At 39.3% G+C, this 22329-nt stretch overlaps 1 protein-coding gene across 2 annotated transcripts in view; it reads left to right on the forward strand.

The window, feature by feature from the left end:
- The first annotated feature begins 12712 nt into the window (after nucleotides 1–12712).
- Nucleotides 12713–22329, forward strand: part of SMAP1 (small ArfGAP 1) — a 205467-nt gene continuing 195850 nt past the window's right edge. For both annotated transcript variants that reach the window (XM_042939152.1, XM_042939148.1), the window contains exon 1: nucleotides 12713–13066. In XM_042939152.1, coding sequence (XP_042795086.1) covers nucleotides 12949–13066 — 118 coding nt within the window. In that variant the 5' untranslated portion in view covers nucleotides 12713–12948. The remainder of the gene's footprint in view (nucleotides 13067–22329) is intronic.

Below are 22329 nucleotides of genomic sequence, written 5' to 3' on the forward strand. Positions count from 1 at the left end.
CCTTTGGGAAGCCATCTGGCCCTGGAGATTTTTGATTACTTATTCAATTTCTTAACTGATTATGGGCCTGTTCAAGTTTTCTGTTTCTTCCTGTTTCAGTTTTGGTATTTTATATGTTTCTAGGGATTTATCCATTTCTTCCAGATTGCCCACTTTGCTGGCATATAATTGCTGATAATATTCTCTTGTTATTATTTGTGTTTCTCTGCTGTTGGTTGTGATCTCTCCTCTTTCATTCCTGATTTTATTTATTTAGGTCCTTTCTTTTTTCCTTTTGCTAAATCTGGTCAGGGGGTTATCAATTTCATTAATTCTTTCAAAGAACCAGCTACTGGTTTCATTGATCTGTTCTACTGTTTTTTTGGTTTTGATAGCATTGATTTCTGCTCTAATCTTTATTATTTCCTGTCTTCTGCTGGTTTGGGCTTTATTTGCTGTTCTTTTTTCCAGCTCCTTTATTTTATTTATTTTTTTTTTAATTTTTTTTAATGTTTATTTATTTTAAGAGAGATAAAGAGAGACTGAGTGCAAGCGAGGGAGGAGCAGATAGAGGGGGAGTCACAGAATCCAAAGCAGGCTCCAGGCTTCGAGCTGTCAGCACAGAGCCCGATGCGGGGCTCGAACTCATGAACCCGTAAGATCATGACCTGAGCTGAAGTCGGATGCTCAACCGACCGAGCCACCCAGGCGCCCCTTCCATCTCCTTTAGATGTAAAGTTAGGATGTGTATTTGAGACATTTCTTCCTTTGTTAGGAAGGCTTGCATTGCTATATTCTTCTCTCTTATGACCACTATTGCTGTATCCCAAAGGTTTTAGATTGTCATATTTTCATTTTCATTGGTTTCCATGTACTTTTTAATTTCCTCTTTAATTTCTTACTTAACTCATACATTCTTTAGTAAAGATGTTCTTTAATCTCCAAGTATTTGTGGTTTTTCCAAGTTTTTTCTTGTGGTTGATTTCAAGTTTCATTGCATTGTGGTCTGAAAATATGTATGGTATGATATCGATCTCTTTGTACTTGTTGAGGCCTGATACATGACCCAGTATGTGATCTATTCTGGAGAATGTTCCATGTGCACTGGAGAAGAATGTGTATTCTGTCGCTTTAGTATGAAATGTTCTGAGTATATCTGTTCAGCCCATCTGGTCCAGTGTGTCATTCAAAGCCATTGTTTCCTTGTTGATTTTCTGCTTAGATGACCTGTCCATTGTTGTAAGTGAGGTGTTAAAGTCCCCTACTATTATTGTATTGTTATCAGGGTCTTTCTTTGTGTTTGTGATTAATTGAGTTTTGTATTTGGATTCTCTCAAGCTGGGGGCATAAATATTTACAATTCTTAGATCTTTGGTGGATAGACTGATTACTTATGATATAATACCCTTCTTCATCTCTTGTTACAGTCTTTGTTTTAAAATCTATATTGTCCGATATAAATATGGCTACTCCAGGCTTCTCTTGATGTCCATTAGAATGATAGATGGTTCTCCATCCCTTTACTTTCAATCTGGAAGTGAGTTTGAGTCTAAAATGAGTCTCTTTTAGGCACATAGAGATGGGTCTTGTTTTTATTTTTGTTTTTGTTTTTAATCCATTCTGATACCCTATATCTTTTTATTGGAGCATTTAGTCCATGATTGAAAGATATTTAGAGTGATTATTGAAAGATATGAATTTAGTTCCATTGTGCTGCCTGTAGAGTTGGTGTTTCTGGTGATGTTCTCTGATCCTTTCTAGTCTTTGTTGCTTTTGGTCTTTTTTGTTTTGTATTGTTTTCAATCTATTCAAAGAGTTCCCCTTAAAATTTCTTGCAAGTCTAGTTTAGTGGCCACTAACTCTGTTAGTTTTTGTTTATCTGGGAAACTCTTTATTTCTCTTTCTATTCTGAATGACAGCCTTGCTGGATAAAGAATTCTTGGCTACATATTTTTTCGATTCAGCACATTGAATATATCTTGCTGCTTCTTTCTGGCCTGCCAAATTTCCTCAGACAGATCTGCTACAAACCTGATCTATCTTCCCTTGTAGGATAAGGATGTTTTTCCGTTGCTGCTTTCATGATTTCTTTCCTTGTCTGTCTATTTTGTGAATTTAACTATGATATGACTTGGGTTAGGGTTAGGGTTAGGGTTAGGGTTAGGGTTAGGGTTAGGGTTAGTTTTTGTTGAATCTAATGGGAGTTCTCTGTGCTTCTTGGATTTTGATGTCTGTGTCCTTCCTCAGATTAGGAAAGTTTTCAGCTATAATTTGCTCACATAAACCTTCCACCCCTTTTTTCTCTCTTCATCTTCTGGGACTCCTTTATATGAATGTTATTCCTCTTTAATAAGTTGCTGAGTTCTCTAAGTCTTGTATCATGATCTTTTGCCTTTGTTTCCCTCCTTTTTTTCTGCTGCATTATTTTCCATAATTTTATCTTCTATCTCACTGATTTGCTGCTCTGCTTCCTCCATCCTTGCCATTACAGAGATTGCATCTCATTTATAGCATTTCTAATTTTGGCCTGACTAGATTTTAGTTCTTTTATGTCTGCAGAAAGGAATTCTCTGGTGTCTTCTATGTTTTTTTTCAACCCCAGCAGTCATACTTATCATTGTGGTTTTAATTTTTTTTTTTAACATTTATTCCTTTTTTGAGAGACAGAGAGAGACAGTGTGAGTGGAGGAAGGACAGAGAGAGGGAGATACAGAATCCAAAGAAGGCTCCAGGCTCCTAGCTGTCAGCATAGAGCCTGATGTAGGGCTTGAACTCATGAACCGTGAGATCATGACCTGAGCCGAAGTTGGATGCTTAACTAACTGAGTCACTCAGGCGCCCCTATAATCGTGGTTTTAAATTCTAGTTCAAACATCTTACTTCTATCTATGTCAATTAAATCTCTGGCCATCATTTTGAAGATGCAGATTTCTAAATGAAGCCAGGTTCTCCCAATGGAAATGGCCAGTGAGGCACTGGAGATATGACTTGAAGCTGATGTGAGAGATCTGAAGTCCATTGGGTGTCTCCTCCTAGGGGCCTGACATGGCTGCTGAATCCCAGGGTCTTGGCAGTCTGGGTTCAGTGAACCTGCATGGGGAGGAAAATAGGCAGATAACCTGAGAGGCAAAGGACAAAAGGAAAGTGTTGCTTCAGAACCTCTAAGCCAAGGAGTTAGTGGAACTCCCAGTACAAAGTGTCAAGGCAGAGATGTGGAATCTCTGGGGAGCTGATTGAATGGAAAATAAGGCTCCAGGAGAGATGGGAGTTTTGAAGAGCGTGACAGAAATTAGAACTTGGAAAAGATTCCCTGATCCAAGGGGAAAGCAGCTGTCAAGGCTGTCAAGGCTGTCAAGGCCTGTAGAGTGGCAGGCACAAAGATGGACCCTCCACAGTTCCTTGCAGTAGAAGTGATAGTGAAGTTGTGAAATGCATAGCCCCTGACACAAACACATGTGCTTTAGGAGAGAAAAGCAAGGGGCTGAGGACTCAACACTGCCAAAGAAGGAAAGGACCAAAGTGGAGTTTTCTTAAGGCTCAACAAGGAGAGTTTGGATGTAGTTATACAGAAGTGCCAAGAGTGATGTTTCCAGAAAGAAGGGGAAGTCCTCAGCAGAGAATGAGGAATAATGGGAACAAATGAAACCAAATTATGCTCAACTTTCCAGTGGACCTATATTATATAATGTTACCGAATTCCTTTTCTCTATCTTCTTTCTATTGAGGTATAACTTATTTACAATAAAATGCAGAGATTTTAGGGATATAGTTCAATGAATTTTGACAACTGTATATATCTGTGTAAAATCATCACCCCGGTTAAGATACCAAACATTTATATCACCCTAGAAAGTTCCCCTGTGCACCTTTTCAGTAAATCTCCACCCTACTCCCTTCCCAGACAATTATGGTTCTGCTTTCTATGATCATATATTGGTTTTGTGTCTCCTCTAGAACTTCATATAAATAGAATCATACAGTCTGTATTTTTTTGTATCAGGCTTCTTTTACTCCACAAAGTATTTTTAGATTTATCCATTTTGTTTTGTAGATAGTAGTTTCTTTTAATTGCTGAGTAGTTTTCCACTATGTAAATACACAATTATTTGTCTATCCATTTTCTTGTTTATGGACAGTTGGGTTGATTTCAGGTTTTGGATATCATGAATTAAGCTGTTATGAACATTCTTAGGTGAGTTTTTTTGTGACTGTATTTTTTTTTTCATTTTTCCTGGAGTGAAACTGCTGGGTCATAGGAGAAGTGTATGTTTAACTTCATAGAACAAATAGTTTTGTAAAATGATTATAACATTCCATATTCCCACCAGCAATAAAGTAATATTAAGTGTCAGTTGCTCTTTAATATTTGGTATTGGTATTGTTGGTCTTTTTAATTTTAGTCATTCTAATGGGTGTGAAGTGGTATCTCATTGATTTTTTTTACATTCCCCAATAACAAATGATAATGAGCATCTTTTTTTATCTCATTGGTTATTTATGTATCTTCTTTTTGCCATTTTATTTTATTTTATTATTTAAAAAAATAAATGTTTTACTTTGGAGTGATTTTAGGTTTATAGAGAAGTTGCAGAGGGTCTTTTGCCATTTTAAATGAGTTGTCTTTTTATCATTGATTTGTAGGAGTTCCTTATATATTCTCTAGGTCTTTTGTATTTATCATGTATTACAAATATTTTCTCCAAATCTATAGTTTGCTTTTTATTTTCTTCTTAAAATATATTTTCTAAATTTTATATTTTCTCCAGGTTTTTGAGATATAATTGACATATAACATTGTGTAAGTTTAAAGTTTACAGTGCTTTTTCATATGGATAGTGTATCTTGTGTCCTACGAAATCTCTGTCTACCCTAAGGTAGTAAAGGATAAATAATATTTTTAAATGATTTATAATAAATCTATGCTTATTTCCTTTCCCTCTTTTTCCTAAAATGATGCTACTTTTGGTTTAAAATTACTAAGATAATACACACTGTTTTGGTAAGAAGGTCAAGAATGAGAACAGCAGAAAATTCCACATAAAAAGTGTCTCATCCCAGCAAAGTTACAAAGCCTCAAAGGCCTAGAAGAAAAGGACCAAGTTCCTTTAAAGGGTAGCGAAGTTCTTTGAGAACATACCCCTTCCACTTCTATCAAATGGCACACGACTCATTATCAATAATTTTGGTGCTCTACATAAATCAGTTTTAGTTTGACTTTTTATATCTAACAAACAAAAGAGAAATGCGTTAGAAGACTTCCTGGTGGTTAAAGTATCTAAAGGGAAACTAAAGAGGCAGCTTCAGAAAGACAGCAGCTGAAGTAGCTGTGAGGATCAAGGGAGCAGGATCCAATAGATGAACAGATCTCAGTAGGGATGAACCATCTCCAACTGTTCTTGTCTTTGTGCCACTCAGTTCAAGCTCAACTTTCTAGGGGAAAGTATCTGAATGGCCTAATTTGGGCACATGCCCAGGGGACCTTGGCTAAAAGTCCCTCCTTCAAAACTGGATTCAATAGAGGAAGGAGATAGTTACCCAGAGAAAAAATGGGGCACTGCTACTAAAGAAGGCGGATGGATTCTAGGAGGACAAAAACAATACATGCCCACAACACCCTTAAAAAGGCAGAACATATATCTTTCAATTTGTGTTTGTGTCCTCTGCTTTAAGCAGGATGAAACTGCCTTTATTCGCTCATCTTTGAGTCTTCCCTCAAATAACTGGGCTTGGTTGAGTTAAAATATATTACTGCCAACGCCAAATTTGTGAAAGCAAAGCCCATCCCAGGTTAGTTTTGTTGTGGTGTTGTTTTAAATCTTGAAGTGCAATGTGTACTTCTGATGACTTAGAATTTTTCTTTCTAAATTGAGATGCAGAAACTCTGTGGACTCTAATATTAAGTGGGGGGAAAGGGATAACACTAAATAAAATATAACTTGGTCAAGATTGGAAGTGAGTTAGGATTGAAAGTGATACAAACAATTTTTATGCATCAGATTCCCTTTTTAAAAGATCACTTAAAAAGTTATGTTTCGGGGCGCCTGGGTGGCGCAGTCGGTTAAGCGTCCGACTTCAGCCAGGTCACCATCTTGCGGTCAGTGAGTTCGAGCCCCGCGTCAGGCTCTGGGCTGATGGCTCGGAGCCTGGAGCCTGTTTCCGATTCTGTGTCTCCCTCTCTCTCTGCCCCTCCCCCGTTCATGCTCTGTCTCTCTCTGTCCCAAAAATAAATAAAAAAGTTGAAAAAAAAAATTTAAAAAGTTATGTTTCTTAATTTTGCTCTTAGACATTATATGTTTTTACAGACAAGTTCCTACATTCACTCTTTGCTCATTCATGCATTCCGCAAACATTAATTAAGGTCTTGCCGTGTGCATTAGCAGCAGAGGCTCTGGAGATCGGTGATGAGATTGTGAAAGAACCTGATTTATGAAGATACATGATAAACTATGATAGGGTTGAGGGATGGGATTGGCTGTTTTGTTCACTAATTTTTATCTTTAGTACCTAGCGCAGTGCCTGAAAAATAGAAGGAACTTAAAAGTATGCTGCTGAATGGAAGACTAAATGAATGGAGGGAACAGTCAACTGGTGGTGTTGGAAGTACAGAAGATAATAGGATGGTACAAGTTCAGGAAGATTTTCTTAGAGTTGTTTAACTCTGCTTCAACAAAATTCTGCTTCAACAAAACTCTTAGAAGAATGAAGGCTTGAGTTGCCAAAGCCCAAACTTGAGGACTGGCTATCCCTCTATGTTTCCATCAGGCTCTGCATTTAGTTACAGATGGAAGTTGGTTATCTTATCTCCAACAAAGACTGCAAGAGTGGGATGTGTCCTTCTGGCTCTTTGTAATCAGGCTTTTGTGACTGGGGATGCTGGTTGCCCATATGACATTAAAATTTTTTCAGTTTCTCTGTACTGGGGGTAAAAATATGAGCAGAATTTGAATTTGAAAATTACTTCTTCCTACATTGAGTGGTGTGATGTTGTATGTTCTTCTATAATAGACACTCGCTCAACACTGTATATTTGAAATAACTCCCTTCTGGAGGAAGGTAGAGAAGAAGTGTGTGGAAGTTATATATCTTTGACAGAGACCACACTCTCCCTACACTGAGGAGAGTCCACTGGTACCTAAGCATTGATCACGAGTACTCCACACACCAGTTGGGCAGGGTTTTTAGGAACCACAAACCCATTAACATTCCCTGATCTAACTTTTGAAAACAAACGAAAATAAAATCTAGGTCTTTCCTGGGTTTCCTCTCTTTGCATGTTGTAAGTTGTATTTGTTTATAAATCTCCATGTTTGTGTATTCTCTTGCTTTAACGTACTTGGTCTCTCTTTAACTCTCACCATTGTTAGATCTAACTTGTCCTACTCAGTTTTCCATCCCAGGGGGGCAGCATGGCTTATGAAAAGAGCAGGGCCTTAATGCCAAAAAGCAAAGAGACCTAGCCTCAAATGCCAGTTATGCTCTTTCATATCTAGGAAACTTTCAACAAAGTATTCAACATCTTTGAGCCACAGTTTCTGTGCTGTTCAGTTATATTTCCGTTTCCTCTTTCTGGGTGCATGGTAGGATTATACTTCTGGTTCCCTTAATATTAGCACATGTCATGTACTTGTCAGTGGATTGAGAATAGAAGTAGACACGTGTTATTCCTGGGGAGAAGGCTGTAAGAAACTAATCTTGTTGCCTTTCTGCTGAAACATGACAGAGACTCTATCAGTCTGATCCTTGAGTGAGGGCAACATGGAACAGAACACCAACCCAATGGATACATAGCATGACCAAGAAATAAACCTCTATTGATTGAGGTCATTAAAATTTGGGGGTTGTTTGTTACTCAACATGAATTATCCCATCTGGCTGATGTCTCCTAATATGAATAATGATTATAAGATTTACCTCAAAGAGAATTACCAACCCACATTAGAGGATTAAAATGCAGTGGCTTGGGGTGCCTGGGTGGCTCAGTCGTTTATGTGTCCAACTTTGGCTCAGGTCGTGATACAGCTTAGAGCCTGGAGCCTGCTTCGGATTCTGTGTCTCCCTCTCTCTGCCCCTCCTCCGCTTGTGCTTTGTCTCTCTCCCTCTCAAAAATAAACATTAAAAAAAATTAAAATAGAAAAAGCAGTAGCTCTTATTACTATTACCCGCCCCCCACTTCTGCCAGCCGTCTGTATCTACCATTCTTATCAGACATTCCACTTACACACTCATACATGGCTCATTCTTGTCCATTTCACTCCACCCATAATTCTCTTTCACTCTACCCATAATTGTCCTTCATTGCCCTCTGCCCACCCCCCTACCCCTCCACCCCCGCTTACCAACTCCTTCTCTTAGTCTTCTGTGGAATACCAGCTCCAATTTGGTCAAACTCTCTAAACCTGTTTCTTGTCTTTTTTTCTCCAAATGGGACAGATTTTTTTAATTTTTTTAATTTTTTAATTTATTGTGAGAGAGAGAGAGAAATCGTGAGCAGGGGAGGGGCAGAGAGGGGGGTAAGAGAGAGAATTCCAAGCAGGCTCTGAACTGTCAGCACAGAGCCGACATGGCACTTGAACCCATGAACTGTGAGATCATGACCTGAGCCAAAACCAAGAGTCAGACGCTTAAAAGACTGAGCCATCCAGGCACCCCTGGAAACAGAATTTTAGAGTTAAAAGGGACTTACTTCACTTCTCTAAGAATCTGTAGAAACAGACATTCAACCTCACTCTTAAGCCATCAAACATCCATAAACACCTTACCATCTGGAGTTCATTGATAGAAGTTACTTCTTCCTGAAGAGCTAGGTACTCTAGGTCACTAGGTACTCTGCCCCCCTCTTTTTTTTAGCTCTTAGCATTCATTTCCTAAGGGCACCAAATTATCTTTGGCCTCAAAGGAACCTGTAGTCATTTAGCTGTTCTGACTTCACCTCTCCCACACAGTTTGGACATTTACCTTACACTCTACAGTTAACTGTAGCCATGCTTTCTATCCCTGTACCTATATTTTCTTCTCTCTGGCCTTTCTAACCATCCTCATCCCTCCCTCAACATTTTACTGAAACACCAGATAGTTGCAGTCCCTGGGAAGTATCACCAGCTGATTTCTCTTCTCTTGCTCCTGGGCTAAAGGAAAACAATGAACTGTACAGACCCATGACTGTGTGTTATCTAAAACTGAAATAATTGACTTTTCTGGACATTTGGCTTTAGTGCTCATGCTTACTTCTCAGAAACCTCTCCTACCATGGCCTCTGGTTCTCTTCCTGGCCACACTTTACCTCTCTTTTCAAAGGTTCACCTTTCTCTGTCCACTCATCGTTTAGCTGGAAATCCCCAGAGTTTTGTCCTCGGGACTCTTTGTTTTTGTCTACATGTCTACATGTCTCTAGAGGAGTCTCATTTTTACCCTATGGCTTCTATGACCATTTAAATGTAGATGATTCTCAAATGACTTTCACTAGCACTAACTTCTCTCTAGAGCTTTAGAAGTAGATATACAATGTCGTATTAGACATATGGAGGTGGATATCGCATGGACATGTCCTTAAGTAAACACCTTTCCCCCTCTAACCACAAAAGTGTACTATCCCTTCTGTCTTGGTCTGAGTTAATGGTATCACCATTTACCTGTCTCCCAACTTAGAAACCTTGGTGTTATTCTCACCTCCTTTCTCTCAACCCCCACATACAGTCAGCTGCCAAATCTTGCTGCTTCTAATTTTAAAACATCATTTGACTTTGTCTCTTCTAAACTCTATGCTACTGGCTTAAAATAGGCCTTTGGCATGTCTTCTTTGGACCTACTGCAACAGCCCTGTCTGTAATTTGTTTCCCTGATCCCTGACAGTATTTCTCCCCTCCCATATCCTCCAGCCTGCCATTATAGTTATAGAAAACAAAGCTAACCAAGTCTTTTCTCTGTGTAAAAGCTTCTTCTGGCTCCATATGCCCACAGGGTAAAGTTCAAACTAGATAGATTGGCTGTACATTTCTTAACCTCCTGACTCCATTCTACCTCTCCTCCTTGTTTCCTTTCCTGTCTTCATGTTCTCTGTGCACATCCTATTCTCACTGCTTCCAGAACAAAACCATGCTTTCAGAAGTCTATGTTTAAACGCATATATGTATTACATTTATGTAATATATGTGTACATATACACATACATATATGTAAGTATATTTAAATACACATAATATATTTATATGTAAATGTATGTAATATTTACGTGTAAATACATGTGATGTATATTACATATAGAAAATATATGTAATATATATATATATCTCAAGATATTTCTTTTCCTCCTCTTCATCTGTATTCACTTGAAAAATTCCTACATGTGTTAACATCTAGTTTAAGCATCATGTACTCTGTGAAGTCCTCCCCAGTTCTTCCAGGCTATTGGTGTCCTCTTCCTTTTGTTCCCAGAGCATTTTATATTTGCTGCAGACTTTACTGTGCGGCTTTTAATTTTTCTACTTATGTGTTTGCATCTTACATTAGACTGTAAGCTTCTGATTGTCAGAGAACTTTACAGAAGTTGTTCAGTAAATATTGATGAATTAATGCAACATTGTTTTTCTCCCAAGGTCTTTTGGTATCAGTGTCTTCTTTTTCATTCTTTCTATTACATATTTAATAAATAGTCAACTCAAACTTAGATTTTTAATAGCCTCCAGGATGACCATCTAGACAAGCACTGTTCAGTGATGTAGCCACTAGCTACATGTGGTGATTGAGCACTTGAAATGTAGTTAGTTCAAGTTGAAGCAAACTGTAAGTGTAGGATACACATTGGATTTTGAAAACAGTAGGAAAACAAGAATGTGAAGTATCTCAGTAATAATTTTTAATTTTATTTTGACAATTACTCATATGTTGAAATGATAGTATTTTGGATATATGGATTAAATAAAATATACCATTAAAGTAAACTTTTCCTGTTTCTTTTTTTTTTCTATTTTTAAATGTGGCTACTAGGAAACTTAAAAGTATATATATGGGGTGTGCATTATATTTCCATTAGACATTGCTGTGCCCCTTTAATCATGTGAATCATTTCTTGGTGATAAGCCTGTGTCTGTTTTTTTTTTGTTTGTTTGTTTTTGTTTTTGTTTTTTCCTTAATCCTTGCAGTGGTAAGCAGAATTTCCAGGGAGGAGAAAAATGGTGTCTGTTAACTGGTATTGTTGGACTAACCTTCCCCAAACATCCCTTTTTTTCATGCTACCATCCTACTTGAAGAATCTGCAGGTTTTCTGTTGTCAGCGGCATCAAGGCCATATTGCTTTGTCTGGTTCCCCAAACAATTAATTCTGTTGCACCTCACTCACCCAGACTTCTCTCTCACTCATCTTTAGTACCCTTGACCTTTATTTAGTCTGTGTTCCAAGATCCTTGAAGTCTGTGCTTTTGTGCATGCTTCTCTTGCTCAGTATTTTCTTCCTTGGCCCCCATTTAAATCAAGCCAGACTTTAAGATATGACTTAAAAGTTCTACCTCCCACATAATGTTTTTTCTGTTTATTGGAACTGACTCTGATATCCTACTAGTTATTATTTGTCAGAGACACACAGTTTAAGTTCTAATTTGTTCAGTTACTCAGCATCTTCACTGATATCACCATTCAATTGAATTACACAAGAATTTTTGAGATCTTGTGCCAAGAACAGGGATAAGTGAGTATGAGAGTCACCTTTATGCAGGGCCTATGGTAGGAATTGGCCCTGTGGAAAACTAGGACACAGGCCCCATCTCATTGCCTTTCTTAGCATCTGTTCCTCCATAGGCAAGGGCCACGTTTATTCTGATTGCAAAAGCTTCATATTAGAAATTGGTCATATGCCATGATATGCCAAAATAGTCAAATAGCCTCACACAGGGTTCAAATCCCATGAGTCCTGATTGGGGAGCTCTGGGTTCTAATTAAGTGTCTTCTTTCCCTAGTTTTTCACACATTAAAGAACACTGTTTATACAGCTTCTTGTTAAAGTAACATCGCCCAGTGTTTGCCTCCTTGTGAAAGGCCTTTACTTTCCTTATGAAAGGCCTTGTTTTCACGTGTTTTAGACTCTGGAGCCAGACTGCTTTGGATTTGAATCTCAACTCCTCCACTGGGTAGCTCTGTAACCCGGGCAAGTTATTTAACTCTTCCATACCTCATTTTCCACATCTGTATAATGAGAATAACGTTATCACAGGGTTGTGATAAGGGTTAATCAGTTCATAGTTCTTGGCACAGAGTAACCACTCAATGTCAGCCCTTAACATATGTCACTACCAAACTATTTCTCTGGGACTGTTTTCACTATTTTATTCCACTAATGTCTCCAATTTCTAGGATAGTGCCTGTTTCAAAACTGCAGGTGAATAAACATGGAATGAATAAATGAATGCGGTTAATCACTTTTATTTATGCATTTCCAATGTTGCTCCAGCAAGCGCAAAGGCAAGAAAGCAAGTCAAAGTCACCTCCTTGTAAAGGTCTTCCTTCACCGGGTTTCACCCGAGGGCACTCTGGTACAGTGTGATCTCCAAGGTGGGGAAGCCCACAGCGGGCAGCACTAAATACCTTCCCGTAATCACCTTTGGCGAAGGGCCCAGCGCAGAGATCCCCTCCCGGCCGGTTTCCCGGGGAAGTTCGGCGCATGCGCAGCTCGCCCGGCGCCTGGGTTCCTTCCTGCGGCGCCACCCGGAAGCTTCAGCCCCGTCTCCCCCCTCCCCCTCCCCTCCTTGTCCCTCGCCGGCTCTGGCTGTGCGTGCGGGGCCGGCCCGGCGAGGAGGCGGGACACGTCGGCGCTGCCACCCGCCGCCGCCGCTCCTCCTTCTGTTCCAGCTGCCGCTGCCGCCGCCGCTTCCTCGGCTGAGTCCGCCCGCGGTCCCGGCGGCTCCAGGTGTGTTCACCCCGCCCAGCTGCCAGAGCCCGCCGCCGCCGTAGCTGCCCTGGGCTCCTCGCCCCGCTTCCGAGATGGCGACGCGCTCCTGCCGGGAGAAGGCTCAGAAGCTGAATGAGCAGCACCAGCTCATCTTGTCCAAGCTGCTGAGGGAGGAGGACAACAAGTACTGCGCCGACTGCGAGGCCAAAGGTAGCGCGGACGTCGCCGCCCCTAGTCGGGGCCTCCTGCGGCCGGTGACCTTCCCGTCGCCACGGCGCCCGGGGCCCGAGCGGACGCCGCGGCTGCGCCCGGCCGGCCCCGGCCCTGAAGGGAGGGCGGGCGCAGGCTGGAGTCGCCCCTCACCTCCGCCAGAGGCGGTGGCGAGGTCAGGCCCGTGGGCGCCGGCACTGGCCCCAGCCCCTTCTCCTCTCCGGTCCCGGTCCCGGGGCAGAGCCGTGTCCGCGTCGCGATGCTCAGACCCCCCCCCAGAGGGCCGGGGCCAGAGCCGGGCCGGGAGCGCGGAACGGGGCGACGGCCTGGCCAGGGCTTAGGGTTAAAGGGTTGCCCTCCACCCGCCTCAGCTCGCAGGTACATCCGTGGGTGGGGCCACCCTTAGTCTCGGTCTCAGCCTCGACCCTTCCCCCGTGACCACGTCGTGCCTCCCGGGGCTCCGAGGCTCGGTATCTCAGGTTGGAGCACTACCTGCCTGTCCACCTGACAGCTTTGTACCGGGCTTTTGCTTCTTCGCGAGAAAGAGTATGGTGGTCTTTTTTTGCTGGTTTGGAGTTTTACTGAGTAAAACCATTGGGGAGGGGTCTTTAGTAGTAGTAGTAGTGATAACTGTTTTTTTAAATCTAGATATTAACCAGAATGAAGAGGAATTTCATTACATGAGTCCCGTGGACGGTGTGCTTATTATGTTCCTGAAGCTTTTAATAATTATATTGTGTCTGACCAGTTGCTTTGGGAGAACATGTGGACATTGGTTTGTGTGACCCATAGACGTTGAAGGTGCATTTTTTAAAGATCCAGAGGTGAAAAAAAACCCCTAATTTTAGTTTGTTCCGTTGGAGGGCTTCTGCCTCAGCTTTGAAATAGATACACTATTTTTAGCCTATATGTTTGGGTTTGGAGATCTGATTTATATTTAATGTCTTCTAAGTAATCTCATGAGAATAAGGTTTCAGATTTTTAAAAAGAAAACTGTCATGTGTTTAGGAAAAGATCTTGCTTATTTGTAAATTGGTTTATTTGGTGAGAAATAAGTAGTTCTCCAAAGCAGAAGTCAGACTTTGAGAATGTCATTTAAGATTTCTGTTATTTGACTTAGACTTTTCCTGAAGCTTTACTGTTCTTACTCAATATTGTGTAAATGAGGCGCGTTTCATTGGGCTGATAATGTTTGATTAGACTAAGCCACACGGCATCAGGAAGTCACTTCACTACCATACTACCATAACAGGTACTGGATCACTGGAAGGTCATGTGGGAATACTGTAACTGACCATGTGTTGAAGCACTTTTCATATGGTACCTTGACTCACCCAAGCTTATATTTATTCTGTGTAACTTTTCAGGTGATGAATTAAAAATGCCTGATTATTGTAGTAAAACTTGTTTACCTCATATTGATTATGTGTGTGGATTTTTGGGGAATACTCTTTTGTATTGAGGCTCAATTACTCATCACTGCACCAGTAAAACGCTGAAAAATGGGGCCTTTAAAAGGCCAGAAAAAGAAATGAGCTGCATTTTGGGTAATAAGTTACATGCTTAAAAAGAGATGCTAGTATATTTTAAATATTCATTAAGTATTAAATAGTAACAGTTTTAGTAAGTACTTTCATTAAGTGTAGAAATAATTGAAAAATAATGTTTGTTTAAATTTTTGTCCCCAAAAAAGTACTTTATAAAATCAGATATTCACTAATGCTTCCCAAAATAATTTATAGGTTTTTAAAAAGCCATTATTTGCCACATGGTAACATTTTCATATCCATCTTTTGAAGTAAGGAGAGGAGAATCATGTACTTTTAAAATTAGGACAAAAATTTTATTTTAATCTGAGGAAAAGGGAGCATTAGTTTTGCTTGCTATTTGTATTGCCACTGAGGTCCATAGATATATATTGCATGAATGTTTTTATTTTGGTTTTGTTTGGTCTTCTGTTTCTGGGTTTGTTTTTGAGAAATGGCGAAGGTTGGAGAGAAGAGAATAGTATCAAGAGTTTGAGGATGCAGTGTGAAGGGCATGAATTCCAGTCATGATTTAGAAAGACCATTACTCTTTCCATGTTGTTACTAAATCTTGAATGATACTAAATTGATCTTCTAAAAATTTATTTTATTTTATTTTATTTTAAATATTTATTTATGAGAGAGACAGACAGAGTGTGAGCAGGGAAGGGGCAGAGAGAGAGGGAGACACAGAATCCGAAGCAGGCTCCAGGCTCTGAGCTGTCAGCACAGAGCCCGAAGGGGAGCTTGAACTCATGAGCCAAAGTCAGACGCTTAACCGACTGAGCCACCCAGGCGCCCCAACTTCTAAAAATTTTTTTAATGTTTATTCATTTTTGAGGGAGAGAGAGAGACAGAGCGAGACAGAGTGTGAGCAGTGGAGGGGCAGAGAGAGAGAGGGAGACACACAACTGAAAGCGGGCTGTAGGCTGTCAGCACAGAGCCTGACACGGGGCTTGAACTCACGAACTGTGAGATAATGACCTGAGCGGAAGTTGGAGACTTATCCGACTGAGCCACCCAGGCACCTCTTAAATTGATCTTCTGAATTATTTCACTGTTTTATCTTGATCTTCCAGGAAAAAAACATCACAGTTAAGTTTAATTAGTTTAATTAGATTTGATCTCATAGTTGTATTACTTGAAAAATTTGACATGATTGGGCCACTGATATAATTAAATATATTTTGTACAAGTTTTGAGTCTTTGGTATGGTTGAACCCCATTATAGAGCTCTTTAGTAGAGTTCTTGGCTTGTTAAATGATTTTTGGATTCATTATTATACATGCCAGACAACATAGTAAATGCAGATAGTGAAATTCTGATTAAGTATATTTTTAAAAGATATGCTAAGGGTCTTATTCTACACCTTAGCTATTATACAGAGTTCCATACTGTATGTATATATGTGTGTGTGTGTGTGTGTGTGTGTGTGTATTAATTTTTCCTCACTAATAAACTACATCAAGCTTTTCATGTATTTTGAAGCTATTTCCTAGTTAACTCAGTTTTCTTTCAAAAAATACGTCCTCCACTGCTCTTTGAGAACAAGTACCAAAGACTAAATTTAAAGTGTAGGGCTAAAGATTACCCCATTCTGTTGACTTGTAATAGTTGGCAGAGTTATATCAATTGGATTTTGACATTTTCTTACTGAGTCACCAGTGTGTTTCCTGAGTTGACATTATTTAAGAAGTAAGGAGGGAGAGAAGGATGGCATAGGTGCCAGTTTCCTGCTCTTGATTCTACACTTACTAGATCTGTTGAGCAACTAGAGAAAAAAAACAGGCAGATGGGGCTGGACTTCCTCTCCCTGGCCTCATTGGTGACTCTCTGGGAGTTTTAACACAGTTCTATTGGTTATTAGTTGGTGGCGATTTATGGAGCAGTGAGGATTTAGAGCCTCTTGCCAATCTAAAGTTTAGTTTTTAGTATTTAAAGTTTCATCCACGGTTAGTACTAGTTTTGATTCTGAACGTGTATCAATTGGCATGAATATGTTGCCTCTTGCCCAGTAAGTTTTGGGGTAGTAAGAAACAAGGTTTTTTGAACACTTAGAGATTGTTTTGTTTCATCTGTCTGGTATTAAGAGGTTAAGTTCCTTGCCCAGATTAAGCACTTATTTCTTCATTCCACAGATCGTGACTTGAGGGGACACTGCTAAACACTGTATTGGATTATGGAGCTAAAATATTTGTGAGACCTAAGGAGACCTAAGGAGTTTGTTCAGAGAGGACTGCATTTTTGCAAATGAGTAATTCCAAAACAGTGTACTAAGTGTTATAATAGTGGTTATAAGAGGTGCCTCCCTCTCTACTTATTTTGGGCTGCTGTCCCATCTCATGTGACTTTTGGTTGTCTTCACGGTTCCTAGAATGCTGCCTCAAGGCCCTTGCACATGCTGTTCTTTCTGCCTGTGAAATTCTCTAACAGTTTTTTGCTTGATCAGTTTTACATATCATCCCCTTTCTGCTTAAATGTTTCTGGAAGGGAAGTGATTCTCTCTGATTTTCTATATTAGATTGGACTTTCCTTTATATGTGTAAGACATCCTGAATGTTTTATTACACTTAAGTACAGTTGTAATTAAACATTATTTGGGTATTTATTGGGTAATCTATATCCCTGTTGGATTATAGCTATAAGAGAGAAGAGACCTTGTTTATCTTGTTTAGGCTTGTATCCCCTGCCCTCTACACAATGGGTGACATGTGGTAGGTTTAGTGTAACTCAACAAGTATCTTTTGAATGAATGAATATGAATGAGTACAGAGCCAAGGGCAGGCAGCAGGGTATGTGGAAATAGTTCACATATAGGCGGAGTGACCTTGTTGGAAAATATTTACAGGAGTCTTGTTTGAGCTAGGTTCAGAAGATGGAGTGGGATTTTAGCAGATGGAGAAGGAATTAAAGGACACAGCTGCACACACAAGGTGCATAAGAGGTATTTAAAATAACATAAGAGGTTTCCATGTGGACTTTTTTGGGTAAGCTTTCTCTAAGCATGGTCAGATTTGATGGTGGCGGGTCAGGAAGAACTGAAATGGTGAGAGATTCCAGGCATGTCACTTAATTATCACAGTAGTCCAAGCAAGAGTGTAAGGACCTGAACTCACTTAATGTTGGGGTATAGGGCAGGAAACAGAACAGCTGTAGTTATTTTAAGGAATAGGGTGTTTACATTGGAGAGGCTAAAGGAGCAAAAATTGGGAACCACTACTGGACTTCTGGCTTCAAGGCTACACACTATTACCACTGCTACTGTTACCACCACTGCCATGGCTTCTCACCCGTGGAGCTGGTGAGCCAGCGGACGGGGGAATAAGACTGTGGTTACTGCAACCCTCCAATGTCTTGTTAGACATTTTTTCAGTTGCCCTTACTATAGGAAGATGGTCTTTGCTGAACTTGTGCCTTCCACGTGCAAATAACTGGCAGACTAATGTCCAACACTTTGCCTTCAAGGGAGTCTTCTAGCTTCCTAACCTTTTCAAAAAGTAGAAACATGAAGTGAAGGTTGTGAGACCCAGTCCAAGAGTCTACTACAGGCAGTGAGGATGGAGAACATTTTTCATGAAGTGTGTAATGTTTAAGAGTTCTTATGTAAACTTATTTTAAAGTAATTCATACTAAAAAGTAAAATTCACTTGAGAAACTGATATTTATAATGATGTTGATGCTCATAGGATAAATTCATACAAACAAAATCTTTGATTGTAATTCACCTAAAGAGACCTGCAAATCTGAAAGTTCCCTCAAAATGCTAACCTTCAGGTTTGATTGGTCCGTTGTTGTCATAATTCTGCTGATCTTGAGATTTTCTCTGATGATTATGTGTAGAGCCTGGTGTCAGAGCCAGGATAGAAACCACTGGTCTCTCTGACTCATCAGAGCACAAGCAGGGGAGGAGCAGAGAGAGAGGGAGACACAGAATCAGAAACAGGCTCCAGGCTCTGAGCTGTCAGCACAGAGCCTGATGCGGTCTCCAACTTAGAACTGCGAGATCATGACCTGAGCCGAAGTTGGATGTTTAACCGACTGAGCCACCCAGGTGCCCCTGTCTTGGCGTTTTAAACCACAGAAACAACTTGATAGACTTGAAAGAGCACTGACCTGGATTAAGTTAGTAAAGCTAGGTTTGAGTCCAGCTTTTGCCTCTTGACTTACTTGGTGACCAGTTGTCCCTGTTCTCGTTGAACCTTACTACAAAGATTTATTTCAGCTCTGATGTGATCTGTGTTCTTTTTTGAAACCTATGTTTCATATCACTTCTAAGTCAGTATTTACTATTGTTGATTTCAAAAAATTGGTTTTTTTAAATTAATTAATAATTTAATTTTGGGTCTTACAGAACTTTGGATCTTGATCAAACCTGTATACTTTTAAAGCTCTTCACTGATGATTTAGGTCTTTCTGAGCCAATTACCTGGTATTATCTTTAATTATCTCAAGCTGTATCATATAACCCACAGGAATATTCCTCACAGATTGAGGAATCCTTTTGTTTGAAACTTTTTCCCTAATGCTTTCATGGATTAGAGTAAGATCAAAGAAACTATCACCTGTTCTAGTCATCTACTACAGCCATACTTTAGGACTGTATAGCCATACATAACCATACATTTAGTCATACATAGTACCATATGGAAATGATTTAAAAAATTTCACTAAAAAGAGCTTAGAGGCACCTGGGTAGCTCAGTTGATTGTCTGACTCTTGATTTCAGCTCCGGTCATGATTCCAGGGTGGTGGGATTGAGCCCCACATTGGGCTCTGTGCTGTTGGAAATATGTACTAATTTCATGCTCGTGTCCATTTTGAGTAGTAAATATGAGGACTTTGAGAGTCTAAAGGGCAGAGAATTACAAGCCTTCCAGTAATTCTCCATTCGCTGTGCATCCTCCCCTTTCCCCCAACAATTTTTGTTTTTTTTGCCTCCATTTCACAAGAGATCCAAGTGATTGCTTTTAGGAGTGATTGATGATAGACTTTCATATGTCTATCACTGATCTTTTGTAAAGAGTGCATTTCAAGGACCAATGATCAGCTAAACCCAAATCTTAAAAAGAAAATAAAGGAAATTTAAAACCTCTCTGGGGCATTATATTTAGGATAACTTTATCTTCCAATACAGGAACATTCATTAAAAATTATGGTTTAGTCTAGATGTTTTTTAATTGATGTATTTCTACTCTTGAAAGCTGCTTTTAATGTAGGGTGGTGATGGTGCATCGTGCCAAAAAACTAGCAGAAGTATGATTTTTGAAGTGAAATGATCATCACTAGTATATTAATTTCCTAATGCTGCTATCAAAAATTATCACAAACCTAGTGGCTTAAACAACACAAATTATCATCTTACAGTTCTGGAGGTTAGAATCCAAAATGAGTCTTCTTGAGCTAAGATCAAATGTGTTCCTTTTGAGGCACTAGGGGAGAATCTGTTTCCTTATCTTTTCTAGCTTCTGGAAGTCACCTGTGATGTTTGCCTCATGGCCCCTTTTGCCATCTTCAGTGTGTCATCTTCAGATCTCTTTCTGCCTTTTTGTGTTTGCATCAATACATCTTCTCTGGCTTTTGTAAGGACCCTTATGATTACATTGGGTTTATCTGGATAATCTAGGATAATACTATCTCAGTGTCCTTAACTTAAACACACCTGCAAAGTCTGCTAGGCACTATGATAATTTATAAGGAGCAAATAAAATACAGTCTAAAGTTTGTCATATTATTAGCCAAAAGAATGCCCCATAAGTACTTTTAGCTCCAAGGAGCTGTACAACTTTTTGATTCTGTGACATTGGAATTTTTTGTTGTGAGACCTGTGGCTCACTTCCTAGGACTTGAAAAATCATTGTTTGGGGGAAATCCCTGATTTTAATGGCTTCCTATTGTGCCAAAATGAGTTATTGCTCTATTAATATGCCCCTTATAAACAAAGAAGGGTTTTCTCGAGTTTATGTCTTCTCTCTTTTTTTTTAATGTTTTTATTTATTTTTGAGACAGAGAGAGACAGATTATGAACAGGGGAGGGGCAGAGAGAGAGAGGGAGACACAGAATCTGAAGCAAGCTCCGGGCTCTGAGCTGTCAGCACAGAGCCCGACGTGGGGCTCGAACTCACGGAGTGTGAGATCATGACCTGAGCTGAAGTCGGACGCCCAACCGACTGAGCCACCCAGGCGCCCCTATGTCTTCTCTTAATGATTCTTTTGTTTTTGACCTCAGGAGAGTGATCCTTTTACTGAGATTAGCTTGCTCCAATCTAGGGTTCATGATAGTAGGATATATATTTGAATAGCTAAATCAGAAGAAAACTGTGGATTATTTTTAATGGCAAACAGTGCAGCATGAACTTGATCAGGAGCCTTCACCACTACACCATATCTTTGTCAAAAACCAAAACACTGCACACGGGGTAAAACAAAGCAGAAAGATGAGTTTATTATAAGGCTTTTTACCTGCAAGTCAGGTAACTCAAGGTTGTGGGAGCAGTGAGTTTGGAGTTGCTCACAGACTAAGGGATTTTTATGGGATAAATACAGAAGTTACTTGGTTGCCTAGTGGTCTTGTTTCTTATTTGGATTTGGGTAGCTTGGTTAGGAACAAGGAAGTTCATAGATGGCCTGAACAGACTTGGTGTTTAATGATTGGCTGGTGTCCTTTACTTATTTCTGAGAGAAGAGCTGTAAGTTTCTGTAAGATTAGGTTAAGTTTCCTTTATGCATTGGTGTTGACTGTGTGCAGTTTGTCCTTGACATAAGTGACTTCATTTTGGTTTGGTTCTACACCTTCTAGACTTAAGAGTATGAAATCACATCTTATATAGATAAAATTTAAAATCAGATTTGACTGGGCTTTAAAACCCCTTAATAGTTTATATGATTTTTATGTCTTCAACTGTGTATAATTATTCTTATGGAAACAAGAATTTCATTACTTCAAAATAATTGGGCTTCATTAAAGAAAAGAAACAAAGGAAAGTTTCTGCATTTCAAACTGTTCTACTTAAAGTTAAATATTGTCCCTAGTGGTGAATGGCCATAGGTGAATACTCAGGTTATTTCTCCTTGACAGCATTCCTTTTTATAATTTTAATATTAAATTTGTGTAATCTTAATAAATGTTGATATATTTATTAATAGAGCTATATATGATGACTATTACTTGATAATAATGTATATGAAGCATTTATAGAGTTTGATATATAGTAGGTAGTCAGTAAATGTTGCATTTGTATCTTAAGTCTTGTATAAGACCTATAAACATTTTTGTTTTCTTTTTTCCTCCAATTATTTTATTATTTTTTTAATGTAAGTATTTTTTTTTCTTTTTTCTAAGTTTTAATTCTGGTTTAGTTAACATACAGTGTTATGTTAGTTTCAAGTATGCAGTGTAGTGATTCAGCAATTCTGTACATTACTTGGTGTTCACCATGATAAAGGTATTCTTTAATTCCCATCACCTATTTTCACCCTCCTGTAACCATCAGTTTGTTCTCTATAGTTAAGTGACTGTTTCTTAGTTTGTTCTTTTTCCATTTGCTTGTTTGTTTTGTTTCTTAAATTCCACATATAAGTGAAATCATATGCTGTTTTTCTTTCTCTGACTTATTTCCCTTAGCATTATAGCATATATAGCATATATCTAGCTCCTCCAATTACTTTTTAAGAGAATTGTTCAAGGTTTCAGATGTAAGAAAACTCCTTCCTCCTCCATATTTTCCCTAAGTTTTATT

The sequence above is a fragment of the Panthera leo genome, chromosome B2 (assembly GCF_018350215.1).
Source record: "Panthera leo isolate Ple1 chromosome B2, P.leo_Ple1_pat1.1, whole genome shotgun sequence".
Taxonomy (NCBI): domain Eukaryota; kingdom Metazoa; phylum Chordata; class Mammalia; order Carnivora; family Felidae; genus Panthera; species Panthera leo.